Source organism: Rutilus rutilus, assembly GCF_951802725.1.
Source record: "Rutilus rutilus genome assembly, chromosome: 2".
NCBI classification, from domain to species: Eukaryota; Metazoa; Chordata; class Actinopteri; order Cypriniformes; family Leuciscidae; genus Rutilus; species Rutilus rutilus.
The window spans coordinates 55,036,146-55,052,882 of NC_140210.1; the positions used below are offsets into that span (position 1 = coordinate 55,036,146).

A 16,737-nucleotide genomic window follows, 5' to 3' on the forward strand; every position below is an offset into this window, starting at 1 on the left:
TTTGACTTGATTTTGATATTTGAATAATAATAATATGTGTTCATACTCTCCATATGCTTGCAGAAGCTCATCCAGTTCTGCTGGTGAGAAATATAAAGAGCTCTTTTTGTCTGGCGCTGTTGCCATGGTGACTCATAATATCTGCGCTCCATTGATAATGGCTTTTTATAGTTGTGGTGCACGCGCTAAACTCAGAGTCAGTCAACTCAGAGTTAATTGAACTAACCCATTTCAGCTGTTCTGAAACCAAAAACTCAGAGTTTCCCATCTCAGGGTAAGTCAACTCAGAGTTCAAGTTTTAACTCAGAGTTGTTTGAACCTCCTTATTGAAACAGGCCCCAGGTAACCAAAAAATGCTTATTGTGCTATCATTAAAATAAAGGTCAAGTCACCCATCCCCAAACACACACACACACACACACACACACACACACACACACAGGTATCAGAATACAGTCCTGTTGAATCTGCGATGACTCTTTGCGCCACTAGAGGGAGTGAGTTTGTTATTCATAGGAGTGTGGAGTTACAAGAAAACAAGACACACCTTCACCAGGTAGAAACACACGGTAGAAACGAAAGTAAAAGAGACGGAAGAGAAGAGACGCCATTCCGAGGCTTTAAACCTGTTCACTGTGTGGATATTTAAACGGTCGCATATTGTGTGGTGAGTTCAAAATGTACTTCATGTTACCATGCAGTGATATAACACTTGTTCACCATTTAGGTTTATGTTCTTCTTTACATGAGATTTAAAACACAAATCATTATATTTCGACTTTAGAATCTAACCAAAATGGCGGAAACGTTGACGATGTATGAATTACTTCTGATATCCTGCATTTTGCTCTGAATTAAAAAGTTTTGCTGAATCCCTCTGTAAATTAAATCAAAACAAAAAAGCAGTTAAAACATACCAGATTTTAAATAAGGTTTTGAATCACCAAATTGAGATATAATCTTTTGATGAGCTTTCCTACCCCTTACTTGAGTAAAAAGGTATTTATTTATTTATTATTTATTTGTCTATGTATTATTATTATTTAATCTTTGATATAATTGTTATTGTATTTTATAAAACAATTTTTTGTTGTTTTATCTGTATTTTTTATTTTTTTTATTCTGTTATTATAAATCCCTCATAACAGAAAAAAAAAATGTAGGAGTACAAGCTGTTTATGTTTGTACAATTTCTTCAATTCCATTATAATATACTAAAATGTTATTTTTCTAATAAAAAAAAATATATACTTCTGATATCCTGCGATTTAGCTTATATAGCCTACTAGGAATATTTTTATATAGCAATAATAATAGTTTGTTTTCTATAATATTATATAATCATTCAAATTAGATATATTAGATATATAGATAGAATATTCTATATTCAGATGTTTTTAGATCAGGTAACAGCAAAATAAACATTTTGAATTTGAAGATATTTCTGACTAAATGTTAGTTTGTATCTGCAAATGATTGTTTTGTCATGTGACAGTGTCTGTCTGAAATACACAATTAAGTTAAAAGTCTATTTGTTTAAGTAAAAGCAAATTTATCCAAAACCCTAATAATTAAAAAGTTCTGTTGTTTACTTGCTTGGTGAAGAAGAGGATAGAAGTGTATTTTATTTAACAGTTGGAAACACATGTTCTGTTAAAGGGTTAAAGGGGCATTAAAAGGTTCTGTACAAGGTTTAAACCTATTGACATATTTAGAAAATAACAAATATTCCTAAATAACCTTTCAATTACCATATGTTTTAGTTTACAATGAGATATATTTGTTTGTGTTCATTATAATATGGAAAAAGTCAATGTTCTAAAAATAATTAAGATGTACTTTATTGCAACATCGTACTACATAAAACTATTTAAAAATAACTGTGTTTCTTCACAAAAGGTCTGACTTTGAGAAATGAGAGCAGGAGAAAACTAAAATGAGTTTCCATACTGAAAGACAAGATGAGGACACTGCCTCTGAAATGAGTCCTCCATCTCCTGGATCCAGCTGTGAGTCTGTGAAGAGTGATCAGTCCATGAGGAATCTTCCGTCTGAATTCAGTGATGCAACAGTGACCTCTAACCCCAGGTAAGACACTGTCCATTTCAGCATTAACAGATGCTTTTATTCAAAGTGATTTACAGTGTATTCCAGCAGTGGGTGAGTGCTGATAAAGGCTACAGTTGCTTTAACGCCCAGAGAGTGCGATGATGGAAGATAAACTTGTGGTGCTCTCGCGGGTTACCAGGAGCTTAACGACTTCAAGAACCGTAACTACCACAATGTTAACAGAAAGTAAAAAAAGTTAATAAAAGGCTGATTTGACGTTTACTTGACTGACAGGACAGCTGTTTCGGTGGTTGCCTAGCAACATAAAAAACGCAGCGCACTGCTCGTTCTATGTGATCGGGGCAGTGCTGTGCGCCTCGCGTTTTCGAACCTGAAAACCGCTTTTGGTGAGACTGGGGCCTAAAGCAGTCTTTTAGTGCTGCTTTCAGAGCGGTCACGTCCGTAACGGAGAACTGTCTCATCCGTAACATTTTTTTTTCCCCATAAATGCGAACACAAAAAATTAAATAAATATTTTATGTTCTGTGGAGAGCCAAACTTTCTTCATCTGGTGTGTAGTATTACTTTTGGTTTGCGCAGTGTAATTCACAGAATTGATTGCTCTGCTACCAGCCTCTGTCACGTACCGTGGAGCTTGTGACTATTGGGCAAGTGCGCAGCTGAGAAGGCAGCGTCGCTGTCAAATCTGTCCCTGGGAAAAGTTACGATGCGCCAAATTGAAAAAGCAACTATGTTTCATTACCAAATTTTCCGTAGTAGCGCGTTACACTACTTGTACCCGAAAAAAGTAGTTACGTTACTGTAACGCGTTACTTTGTTTATGTTTATGTAACACTGTTTATGACCACAAAAGGAAAGTTTCCTGCTCGTGCTCATCCATTTAATGGCTGTGAATAGCACCAGCATCATTTTTTTCATCTGTATCACAGAATAATCACATGCGATATGTGCCATAGGCTATATTAAGTGTTCTGGTATAGGCTACGTTATGACATAGAATGTATTATTTAACAAAAATCCTGACCTTGCCTGATGGTCTGTGCTTGACTGCGTGTTCATGAGACAGCACCGCAGTTCACTCCGACTCGCCCAGAAAAGCACACAATTTGTGAGAAATCAAGATTAACAAAAATACAACATAAAATATAGGCCTAATCCATATCTTCTTCTCTGAGGTGAATACCTGTTGTGTTTGTAGTTTTCGCGCTCACATCTGTCAACTGTCATTCTGATATTTAGCCTAACTCAGTGAAGAAAGTTCCTTGACTTTTTGGGGGATATTCTAGGCATTGTATTTGTATTTACTTAACGAATGAATGAAATAATGAATGAATCACTTGGCCTAGCTAGACTACTACAGAATGCTATGGAGAAAGAGTTTGCGTGGACTTCATTTGTTGACTCCTTTCTTGTTACACGGCAAGGTTGGTGACTTGATCATTACACCAAAACAGGAAGTAAAGTATCTGGGATGTGTATTAGATAATAAATTGACAGGAGAAAATATGGCTGTTTTAGTTCGTTCAAAAATATGTGATGGGATAACATTTTTAGCAAGACAGGCGGCTTATAAATACTTAAACTTTAAAAATGTTAGCTGGAGCATTAGTGCAGGCACACTATGATTATGCTGCAACATTTTGGTTTAGTGGTAGTACGAAACGAACAAAAAAATAATTGCAAACTGCTCAAAATAAGCTATGCAGGGTAATATTGAAAGCACATCCACAGCTGCATCTAAATGATGAAAATTTTAGAGAGCTTGATTTTTTTAAAGTTAAAAGAAGGGTAACATTTCTTAAATTGGTGTTGGCATTTAAAATAATAAAGAAAAGTGCTCCAAGGTATCCGATAGATTATTATGTACATGTGAAAAATGTGCATAGTCATTCCACAAGGGGGAGTAGCACTGATATTTATCCTTGTAGATTTAAGAGTTTAATGGGGATTAATTCCTTTCTATATATTAGTGCTATAGCCTGGAATAATTTACCTTGTTGTATAAAGCAGATAAAAGTTGAAAGTGATTTTAGAAAGGAAGTTAAAAAATGGCTTTTTTATCATTCATTTTAATGTGATGTAGTGTGAGATGCTGAACTTGATGGTGATTTCTCTCCATATATGATCTGTTCTGGTCTGTTCTGTTCTTACATTTTGTAAACATAGAGGACCTCAATGGAAATAAGTATTTGGCTTTTCTGTGCATTTTATCCTCGACAGTTTGAAATGATGTATGATCCCTCTGTGTACAAATTTCAATATTGTCTAATAAATCAATCAAAATACTTCATCTCTTTTCTCTCATGTTACTCTATTGGATGAACTTTTGTATTGCTTTATTGTAAATGGATTAAAAGATGAAAAGTGTCTGCTAAATTAATAAATACGTGTAAATATATTGATAATTCTAGTTATACGGCATAGCTAGTGCTCCAAAATTACTTTTTGTTTGTTTGTCATTTGTCAGCATCAGCAGGAGGAAGAGACTGAGATCAGAGTCTCCAGAACCCAGCGCTGTGTCTCTGAAGAGTAGCAGATCCATGAGGCAACCCCTTACTTTCAGTGATGGACCAGTGACATCTGACTCTCCGTTAGTATAAACCTTTACTTGTTGATTTATTGTAGTGCATCTAAGATGAAAAATTATTTTAATGAAAAAACTCTGTAAAAAAAGAAATAAGAAAAAGAAAGGTTTTTTTTTAGTGTGCAACATCATAAAATCATATATAGTAACCAATATATTTTGATGTTATTTAATGGTCATTCTAATGACTGCAGTTGCTGCTCTTTACTTTTTATTTACAGCAGGGCAGAGATACAAGAGCTGATCAGATCTGTGCCATTCTCTACATCCCACTATCAGGACAAAACTGAAGCAGTCCTGCAGAGACACACACTGGAGACTGGAGACCTGCAGAGAGTCAAAGAGCAACACAAAACCAGCATGAAGATCAAGTATGAGAGATTATTTGAGGGAAACAAACTCCAAGAGAATGAAACCTTCCTGAACAAGATCTACACACAGCTCTACATCATAGAGGGAGAGAGAGGAGGAGTGAATGAAGAACATGAGGTTTTACAGATGGAGAAAACAGCCAGAACACAACACTCACAAGACACTCCAATCTACTGCAATGACATCTTTAAAGCCTCACCTGAAACAGGATGTGAGGAGACAGACCAAATCAAGACTGTTCTTACTAAAGGCATCGCTGGAATTGGGAAAACCGTCTCTGTGCACAAGTTCATTCTGGACTGGGCCGAGGGAAAAGCCAATCAGGATGTAGATTTCATGTTTGTGCTTCCATTTCGAGAGCTAAACTTGATCCGAGATCATCAGTACAGTCTTCACAGACTTCTGCTGGACTTTCATCCTGAACTTCAAGATCTGGACTCAAAGATTTATGAGGAGGGTAAAGTTGTGTTTATATTTGATGGTCTGGATGAAAGCAGAATCACACTGATGTTTTCAGACGCTCAGGAAGTTTCTGATGTGACCGAGACTTCATCAGTGGGTGTGTTGATGTCAAACCTCATTAAAGGAGAGCTTCTTCCCTCTGCTCTCATCTGGATCACCTCCAGACCAGCAGCAGCCAATCAGATCCCCTCCAAATACATCCACCGTCTGACAGAGATTCAGGGATTCAATGAGTCTCAGAAGGAGGAATATTTCAGGAAGAGAATCAGTGAAAAGCATCAAGCCAGCAGAATCATCTCACACATCAGAAGAGCAAGAAGCCTCAACATCATGTGCCACATACCCGTCTTCTGCTGGATCTCATCCACTGTGCTTCAGAAGCTCCTGAAAGAAGATCTGAGTGCAGAAATCCCTCAAACTCTGACTGAAATGTACATCCACTTCCTGCTGATTCAGATCAACATGAGGAATCAGAAGTATGAAGAGAAAGATCCAGAGAAACTCCTGCAGTCCAACAGAGAAGTGATTGTGAAACTTGCTGAAGTGGCTTTCAAACAGCTGATGAAGGGCAATGTGATGTTCTATGAGGAGGACCTGATTGAGAGCGGCATAGACGTCACTGACGCCTCAGTGTATTCTGGGATTTGCACTGAGATCTTTAAAGAGGAATCTGTGATTCATCAGAAGAAAGTCTATAGCTTTGTTCATCTGAGCATTCAGGAGTTTCTTGCTGCTTTCTATGCATTTTACTACCATGTGAACACAACTATGGAGAGACTGAAAAATTTTGCCTCAGTACAAAATTTGCTTAAAGGATCAGTAGATAAAGCTCTTGAGAGTGAGAATGGACACCTGGATCTGTTCCTGCGGTTCCTGCTGGGTGTCTCACTGGAGTCCAATCAGAGACTCTTACAGGATCTACTGACACACACAGAGAGCAGCTCAGAGAGCATCAGGAGAACCACACAGTACATTAAAGAGAAGATCAAAGATGGACATGGACTCTCCGCTGAAAGATCCATCAATCTGTTCCTCTGTCTGCTGGAAGTGAAAGATCAGACTCTGTCCAGAGAGATTCAGGAGTTTGTGAAATCAGACAAACTCTCAGAGAAGAAACTCTCTCCTGCTCACTGCTCAACAATCGCCTACATGCTTCAGATGTCAGAGGAGGTGCTGGATGAGCTGGACCTCAAGAAATACAACACATCAGATGAGGGTAGAAGAAGACTGATACCAGCTGTGATCAACTGTAGGAAAGCTCTGTGAGTGTTTTTTTCTCTCTTGTATACTCATTTAAGTTACTTAATATTTGTAGATAACTTCAGTCAGATACATTTTAACTGTTCGAGAATATACAGACAGAAAATTGTGTTCTGCTCTCTTTTAGTCTTGCTGGCTGTAATCTCAGTTGCCAGTCTTGTAAAATTGTGGCATCCGTCCTTCAATCTTCAAACTCGTTCCTGAGAGAGCTGGATCTGAGTAACAATGACCTGCAGGATTCAGATTTGAAGCTGCTCTCTGATGGACTAAAGAGTCCAAACTGTCAGCTGGAGATACTGAGGTTTGTAAGAACATATAAGGGATATATATACACTCAGTCGGTCATAATGTTGATGTGTGTTTGTTAATGATCTGACTGTGTGTCTGTAGGTTGTCTGGCTGTATGGTGACAGAGGAAGGCTGTGGTTATGTGTCTTCAGCTCTGAGTTCAAACCCCTCACACCTGAGAGAGCTGGATCTGAGCTACAATCACCCAGGAGAATCAGGAGTTCAGCTGCTCATCGACAGACTTAATGATCCAAACTACAAACTGGAGATACTCAAGTATGTGGGCTAGTTATGAATCATATGTTTCCTAAGAGGGATATTTTGTTAAGATAATGTTTTCTGAAATGTTGTGCTCCCATTATTTTTTTGCTGACTCTCTGATTTAATACAGAAAAATCCATAAACCTCATGTAAGAACAACATTTTTAATCTGTTATAGCCAACTTTAGAGGTGTAAAACTAGAGGTTTTAATTTAATTCAGCTTTAAAAAAAATGACTACACTATACAGTTTTATTTTTTCACTAAATAACGAACGAGTGTAGTTACCGATTTCAGATAAAATCTGCAGAATGTTCATAAAGTGCACAATGAATCAGTGTCAGCCCTGCTCCTGGAGGTCTACCTTCCTGCAGACTTCTGTTCTAACCCCTTGACTTCACAAACCTGCCTGTAATTTTCAAGTAAACTTGATTAGCTGGATCAGGTGTGTTTAATTGTGGTTGGAGCTGAACTCTGCAGGACATTAGTAAATATTGAAAGCAAATTCATATACTTTCTTGAAAAGCTAAAAACAAAAGTCAGAAAAGTCTGGTAAACACCTTTGAACTACCATTGGTCCTTGGCGCTTATGTAATAGGTAGGTGTGGCTCTGAGGCTCTTTTTTTTTTTTTACATGGAAATCTTCTCCGGTTCATTTCCTCTGTTTAGCCTGTCCTTTCACAGCTGACATTTTTGGTTGTTTACCACATATTTGCATATCCTCTTAAAGGATCATCTAAATGGTCACCTATTTCAAAAGTATTTTTACTCCTAAGCGAAGAATATATTGGGTCCTTACTTTACTAAAGCATAAAACTACCATAATATGCTTGTAGAAGAAACATGCTAAGTTCAACTACTAGTTTCTATGAAAAACAATGCTTCAGCCAGCTATTCTACTTTTAAATGTGCTTTCCGGGGTTGAATGTCTGTTTTTGTTTTGGTCTGTGTGATCCCGCTACACTGCAAATTTGCCCAATAGTATTTCGAAACACGGGTTGCCAGTTGGTGGAAAACACAGCTTATTGCAGCCAGCAAACAACTGAGTCAAAGATTGCAGATTTTACCCAACCTAAAAAGCCTCTGCAGTAAAAACATTGCAAATTATTACATTGGCTGATCAGCTTGCAATGTAAGGCTCATGAAAGGAACATGAAATGTATCGCTTTCCATTGCCATGCGCCCTCATTCCTTCTGCGTTTCTCAATCTAGCAAATCATGTGAGCGTCGATTCTGAGGACGGGGTGGGAGAAACAACTCTCTCCAATATTTTGAATATGGACTGCAGTACCCATTACAACAGCTAGCAGCCAATATTACATACTGCACCTTTAAACATTATTTGTTTTTCTCTCTGCTCAGTTTGGATCATGGAGGAAATTTATGGCTCACACCAGGACTGCGGAAATGTAAGTCCTCACACACATGCAAACCTCTGCATTCTTGATGCCACCGCTTTTCTGATCTGTCTTTGTGTACACAGATGCTTGTAATCTCACTCTGGATCCAAACACAGCACACACTCGTCTCTCTCTGTCTGATGGGAACAAAAAAACAACATGTGTGAAAGAGTATCAGCCGTATCCTGATCATCCAGAGAGATTTGAGCTCCAGGGGCAGGTTCTGTGTCGAGAGAGTCTGACTGGACGCTGTTACTGGGAGGCTGAATGGATTGGATGGGGTCATGTCGCAGTGGCATATAAAGGAATCAGCAGGAAAGGAGGGAGTGAATGTCAGTTTGGACACAATGAAAAGTCCTGGAATCTTTACCGTTGTGATGATATTTACTCTGTCTGGCACAAAAGTAAGAGAAAGAACATTACTGTCCCTTCATCTTGTTCTAACAGAGTAGGAGTGTATGTGGACGTGTCAGCCGGCAGTCTGTCCTTCTACAGCGTCTCTTACACACACACACTCACACACTTATACACATTCAACACCACATTCACTGAACCCCTCTATGCTGGGTTTAGAGTTTATACTGATTCTTCAGTGTCTCTGTGTCAGATTTAACAGCCTCCTGTGATGAACCAAAAAGACACATATGGAAACACATTTTAAGTCACATCATGACATATAAATTCACAATTATCTGAAATAAAGTCAGAATAAGGAGATATGAAGTCACAAATGACGGAATCAAACAAATTCTACATAAAGTGTACAGGAAGGCTCCTCTTCAATGGGCTATGAAGGCCAACCTCCACAGTGCTAATAAGAGATGTGATTGGTCAGATTTGCTTATATGAATAAATTACTGGACCTATCAGAATATTTTGTGAATATGCAAATAGCTCTGTAAACTATATCGATCATATCATATTGAGTTTCTGATTGGCTAACACAGACTTACAACTGTCTGTCAAACAGGAAAGATTAGGTTAATCCATTTGAGGTAATCGTTATATATTTCCTTTATAGTTTCTAAGAAATACATGATAGGCGGGAGTAAGATAAACCAGATGCTTGCTGTTTTTTATAGCACTTCTAGAAACTCTAGACGTTTACACAAAGAAACACAGAAGGGTCCATTTTCATTTCATAAACACACAACAGTAGTCAAGCTGTTTTTTTATTTATTTTTTATTTAAATACATAACATTTATTGTTAAATAATATATATATATATATATATATATATATATATATATAGATAGATAGATAGATAGATAGATATATAGATACATAGATAGAAAGATAGATAGATATAGATATAGATATATAGATATTATTTAACATTTCATAACTTTTGAATCTTTTTTGCTGTCCTGATTTGTCACTCCTTTACTGAAGGTTCTGAAGGGTCTGACCACACGCCACTGATATCCGGTATCCAGTCTGTTATTGTGTGAGTCAGTGGAGACTTCAGGGAGTCAGAGATGATGGTCTGTAGAAACACAGGCTCTTCATTTGATCTCATAAAGCTACTGTAGATTTTGTCACAGTTTCAGAGGATCCTCAGTCTCAGTTTCTGCTGCTGGATTGTCCGGAAAGATCCATTTTATGGTTTTGTAGTAAGTTGTACCTCACTCTGTGTTTAACACTATTGTCTTTGCAGAATTATGCCAAAACTACAATTCTGAGTAATTCATATGTTTGTCTTTGATTTGGTTCAACCTTGACTTGCTACATTTTATAGTTACCTCTTTATCTCTAAATTATTTTTTTTTCTGTGTTTTTGAAAACTTAAAATGGTTTTAGTCCAAATACATTGCAAAAAATATAACTTTATTTGAATGAATCTAAGTTACTAAGTAAGTAACTTCTAAGCATCAGATCAGGAGAAAATGTCTCTGTAATGTAACATCTGTACAGTGTAACACTGTTACTGGTTTTGTTCAATAAATCTTTGCACATAATGAATGGACTGTGTGTGATGTTACATCTGTAAAGTTCAGATTGAGGACTGAGAGAATCAGACACTAAACATTGAGATAATGCAGTGATTAGTGTGTGTTTAAAGCAGACGTCACACACTCACACACTGTCTGCTCTCCTCTATTTCATGTGTCTTTCTGTTTTCATTCTTCATTGGTTCCTCTCTCATGTCCTGAATGGATGTGTTGTTGGAGTCTCTGCTGCTGGACGCGGGTCAAAAGTCATTGAAGAAAGAAAACTTTCGGACATTCAAGCTAAAACATTGGGTATTTAAATGTTGTCTATTTTGTGATAAATTCATGTGTTCTTTGTTACAGTGTATAACATAAACAGGCTTCTGCTCTTCTTTACAGGATATTTTAGAACCATTATGAGTTTAAAACTACAGAGATAAACATTATTTTATTGTCAAAACAAATGAACTCAATTCAAGTCTGCATTATTTATTCACAGCTGCTGAAATAGCCTTAACTACTTTTATTTTAGCCAGACCTTTACCAGCCTTCAGGGGCGATCTAGACCCTTTACATATTTGAGCAGGCACCGAGCAGCCATAACGTGTCTATAACATCTACCTTCACTTTATTTGAGCGGGGAAGTGGCTACTTCTGTGCCATGAAGCCAAACTCAACCCTATGATGGCATGCCAAGATTTCACTTCAAATATGCTAACATATGAACAGAACTTCAGTATGAGTTAACTCAGGCTTCAACCAAATGCAGAAGGATAAGCAGGCAAGAGACAGTGATGGCAACAAATTAGAAAAGATTTATTGATTCATTTGCATTTTTATCAAAGATTTGTAAATGTTCTCATAACAAACAAGGGGGTGAAAAATTGACTGCACATTGTCTCCATTTCATGGACATGGGTGGAGACAACAACTTATTAATCGGTTATGTCGTTAATACAGTAATATGGTAATAGAAAAGTGTATGATGAAATTTCATTAAATGGGATCAAGTTAAAAAAAAATGTAAGAATGATATATAAAAATGACGAATTAGGTTATATATAAATTAATAAATGTCAGCACAGATGTATGTCTTGAGCTCAGTATTCCTTTTACCAAATTTAAATGTTTAATTTCAGAAACAAATTTAGAGCACATTTCTTTAGAGCACACACTCTTTTTTTCATATTTAGACTTTTTTTTTGTTTAGATGTCGAGTTAGAGATTGCCATAAAAGTGTGATTTTGATTGAACCTCCACATACTCAAAGTCCAGGGAACAGGTAGAATTTTTTTGTAAGCGTGACTCTTTCTATACTTGGCAATATTTTGCACTGCCGTGTGAAACGTGGGTCGTTATCCATGCGTGAGCTGACCTATAAAAAAAAAAACAAATAATTTGAAAGTGAAAAAACTGTACTTTAAAAAATCAAAAATGAAAATCAAACCATTGGAAAAGTAAAACAATTTAAATTTACTTTATTGACCTTCCTGAACACCTCCACGATGTAGTTGACAAAAAAAGATCCTTTGATACTATTCCTGTACGAAGTGATACCTGTGGGGATAAATCAATGGTAAGTTAAGCATTTATATGTATAACAAACAAACAACTGCACTGTTTTATTTGTCACACATCTGAGTGGTGTCACAAATCATTAATTTAATCATTTTTACCAGACATTCGTGAATAGACAAACACATGTGCGAGCTACAAATTAATCTCATTTCAGCAATCATGTCACATACAGTAAACTGACCAGGGGGGCTGGACATAAAACAGACGAAATCTTTGCTCACGTGCACACAACGACCAGAGCACCTGTAAACACCTCCTGGGTGATCTGGACAGAGAAATGGACACACAATACAGTACTAAATAAAGAAAAAGGTAAAGAGAAAATGGGAAATAGCAATATGAGTTTTATCAGTAATGCCGTACCTCCTCTGCAGGCTTGAATCAGAATAACCTTTGGTTTATTAATCAGGACATTTCTCTGAGTTCAGATTGGAGTAGATGTCATCAACACGGAAGTAATCATTAGGGTTTTCCTCCTCATGATAGTTGACACCTAAAATGGTTTCTTCACTATATGGGGTCTTTTTCCCGTGAGACATAATAACCACAAAGGTGCTGTCTGAGTCTTCATGTTCAGAACGTGCAGCGAAGTCCTTGATTGCTGTATCTATTTCCTGTGAAAAAAAAAGAAGAAAAAAGTCACTGTTTTAAATAGGCAAATGCTTAAAAGTATATGATTGGATCATTATTGCAGTTATTATTATGTTTCTAGCATGTTATATGTTTGGCGACAGTTCTTCTAACCCAATAAATGGAGTGTGTGGTTTTTATTTCTTAAACAAACATGTAGGAAGACACATCATGGCCATATTCCAGGATTACAATGTCAAGATTCATCAGGCTCAGATTGTGAAAGAATGGTTGGAAGGATCATTTCCACACATGAATCGGCTCCTCAGAGTCCAGAGCTGAACCTCAGTGAAAGTCTTTGGGATGTTCTTATAGGACATAACATCACACACCTTATTTCCATTAAGAGGTGCATCAAGATCTTGTATTGACAATGCAAAAGTCGAGTACTCTGTTAAGTCTCCTTCAGTACATCCCAAAGACTTTCACTGATTTATATAAATAATAATAATTTCACGAGGCTGTACGCACAGTTCCAGAGAGATTTGTGTATTTCTCAACACTATAATCCAGAGCCTTCAGCAGCCACTCCATGTTCTCCTCGTCTCTCGCTGCTCCAGCCCCGTGTTTTAAGTGCTTGAATCGTATGTTGGTGATTAGCAGAGCTAAACGTTTCCTCTGAGACTTTTCCTTGCAATCAGTCATTTCAATATATTGGTCTAATAAAGGTCTAACATTAATATATATATATTAATGTTAGACCTTTATTAGACCAATATATTGAAATGACTGATTGCAAGGAAAAGTCTCAGAGGAAACGTTTAGCTCTGCTAATCACCAACATACGATTCAAGCACTTAAAACACGGGGCTGGAGCAGCGAGAGACGAGGAGAACATGGAGTGGCTGCTGAAGGCTCTGGATTATAGTGTTGAGAAATACACAAAGTCTGGGCATTTATGCAGATTCACTAACCAACAACATAAACCGAAGTCAGAAAGAAGGATTTTAATGAGTTCAGTGACATCTGTGTGTGCCATCATTGATTCACAACTGCCATCACACGATTCATTTTCTCTCTGATTTCCTAGCTATAATCAACATGTTTTATAAACACAGAGTTACAGCAGGCAGAGAAAAACTAAAGTTAGAAAGTCAAGGGTCAAGAGCCCAACTAAAGCAGTCACTGATCTCCATGATGGTGACTTCAAATGAAACAATAAATCATCAACATCTAAACCTCTGTTAATTCTCAAACAGAACTGTAGACGTCTGACAGAAATAAAGTCAGTCTGGTTAGTAATAAGTGAAGCTGGTAATGCTGTTTGTGGAGTTGTTTAATCCTCCTCTGCTGAGATCTTCACAGATTTAATGTTTTTTATCTTCAGTTGATTTCATCTGAGGCTGTGGCTGAAGTCAGTTGTAGTTCTTGTGTTTCTGCTCGTCTCTTTTTTCTGTTCCTGTTGTTTCTCTAAATGGACATTCCCAGAATTCCCTGTGTGACACTTCACATTTGATGCTATTTAATTTAAATAATTATGTTTCTTCTTGGTTTTTGTTATCAGTTTATATTATATTTTTTTGGTTTATATTACATCATATATTGTTTAATGAATGTTTATGCCATTATTTGGAGTCACGTGTGTATGTCACCATGATGGTGTTTTGTGTTTGTGTGTATGACACTGTGCACCTTCTCAATATTACCATGTACCTCAAATTGTGAAAAACTAATGGTATACTTAAATCTTTGTGTTTTTTTTTTCTTCTTTTTTGACATTTGTGTTATTATGATGGTTTTCAGTATATTGCAAAGATATAAAGTAAACTTTAATACTTCAGTGAAATTTAATGATAACATTTATCGGTTTATGTAATATAACGGTTGTCCTGTGAAAACTAAAAGGTTCCTACTGTATTTTTTATGGTAAAGTACTGGGAACCACAGCTGATGTTTGTTTTTTTACCACACATTTAAATCCTGCTGAAGGTTTTTTTTTTTTTTTTTTTTAAGTAAGGTTGCTACCATATTTTTTACGGTAAAATACTGGCAACCAAGCTAACGTTTTTTACCGTAAATTTCACAGGGGTTTTTTTACATTGTGTTTTTTTGCCCGTAAATTTAAATCCCGTAAAACATAAAAGGTTGCTACCTTATTTTTTACGGTAAAATACTGGCAACCACAGCTGCCGGTTTTTTACCGTAAATTTCACGTTTTTTTTTAACAGTGTATAATATGATATTAATTTATATATAACTTAATTCGTCATTTTTTATATATCATTCTTACATTTTTTTTAACTTGATCCCATTTAATGACATTTCATCAAATACTTTGATATTACTGTATTAACAACATAACCGATTAATAAGTTGTTGTTTCCACTCATGTCCACGAAATGGTGACAATGTGCAGTCAATTTTCCACCCCCTTGTTTGTTATGAGAACATTTACAAATCTTTGATAAAAATGCAAATGAATCAATAAATATTTTATAATTTGTTGCCATCACTGTCTCTTGCCTGCGTATCCTTCTGCATTTGGTTGAAGCCTGAGTTAACTCATACTGAGGTTTTGTTCATATGTTGGCATATCTGAAGTGAAATCTTGGCATGCAATCACAGGGTTGAGTTTGGCTTCATGGCACAGATGTAGCCGCTTCCCCGCTCAAATAAAGTGAAGGTAGATGTTATAGACACGTTATGGCTGCTCGGTGCCTGCTCAAAGTTATATGTAAAGGGTCTAGAATCGCTCCTGAAGGCTGGTAAAGGTCTGGCTATGTGGAAAAATAAAACTAGTTAAGGCTATTTCAGCAGCTGTGAATAAATAATGCAGACTTGAATTGAGTTCATTTGTTTTGACAATAAAATAATGTTTATCTCTATGGTTTTAAACTCATAATGGTTCTAAAATATCCCGTATAAGAGCAGAAGCCTGTTTATGTTATACATTGTAACAAAGAACGTATGAATTTATCACAAAATAGACAACATTTAAATACCCAATGTTTTAGCTTGAATGTCCGTAATTTTCTTTCTTCATTGACTTTTGACCCCCGTCCAGCAGCAGAGACTCCAACAACACATCCATTCAGGACATGAGAGAGGAACCAATGAAGAATGAAAACAGACTGATAATCAGAAAGACACATGAAATAGAGGAGAGCAGACAGTGTGTGAGTGTGTGACGTCTGCTTTAAACACACACTAATCACTGCATCATCTCAATGTTTAGTGTCTGAATCTCTCAGTCCTCAATGTGAACTTTACAGATGTAACATGACACACAGTCCATTCATTATGTGCAAAGATTTATTGAACAAAACCAGTAACAGTGTTGCACTGTACAGATGTTAAATTACAGAGACATTTTCACCTGATCTGATGCTTAGAAGTTACTTACTTAGTTACTTAGATTCATTCAAATTAATTTATATTTTTGCAATGTATTTGGACTCGAATAAAACCATTTTAAGCTGAAACTGTGACAAAATCTACAGTAGCTTTATGAGATCAAATGAAGAGCCAGTGTTTCTACAGACCATCATCTCTGACTCCCTGAAGTCTCCACTTACTCACACAATAACAGACCGGAGACTGGATATCAGTGGCGTGTGGTCAGACCCTTCAGAACCTTCAGTGAAGGAGTGACAAATCAGGACAGCAAAAAAGATTTAAAAGTTATGAAATGTTAAATAATATCTATCTATCTATCTATCTATCTATCTATCTATCTATCTATCTATCTATCTATCTATCTAAATTATTTAACAATAAATGTTATGTATTTAAATATAACATAAAAACAGCTTGACTACTGTTGTGTGTTTATGAAATGAAAATGTACCCTTCTGTGTTTCTTTGTGTAAACGCCGTAGAGTATGTAGTAGTGCTATAAAAAAAAGCAGCACCTGGTTTATCTTACTCCCGCCTCTCATGTATTTCTTAGAAACTATAAAGG

The 16,737-nt window shown here is 36.5% G+C and overlaps 1 protein-coding gene across 1 annotated transcript; it reads left to right on the forward strand.

Annotated features, from left to right (window-relative positions):
• The first annotated feature begins 552 nt into the window (after positions 1-552).
• On the forward strand, positions 553-9,848 carry LOC311286324 (NACHT, LRR and PYD domains-containing protein 3-like). Its single transcript, XM_084402482.1, has 8 exons — positions 553-667; positions 1,900-2,088; positions 4,538-4,660; positions 4,876-6,750; positions 6,876-7,049; positions 7,139-7,312; positions 8,659-8,705; positions 8,780-9,848. The coding sequence occupies exons 2-8, from the start codon at positions 1,937-1,939 to the stop codon at positions 9,307-9,309; spliced, it is 3,075 nt and encodes a 1,024-aa protein (XP_084258608.1). The 5' UTR covers positions 553-667; positions 1,900-1,936; the 3' UTR covers positions 9,310-9,848.
• The last annotated feature ends 6,889 nt before the right edge of the window (positions 9,849-16,737 follow it).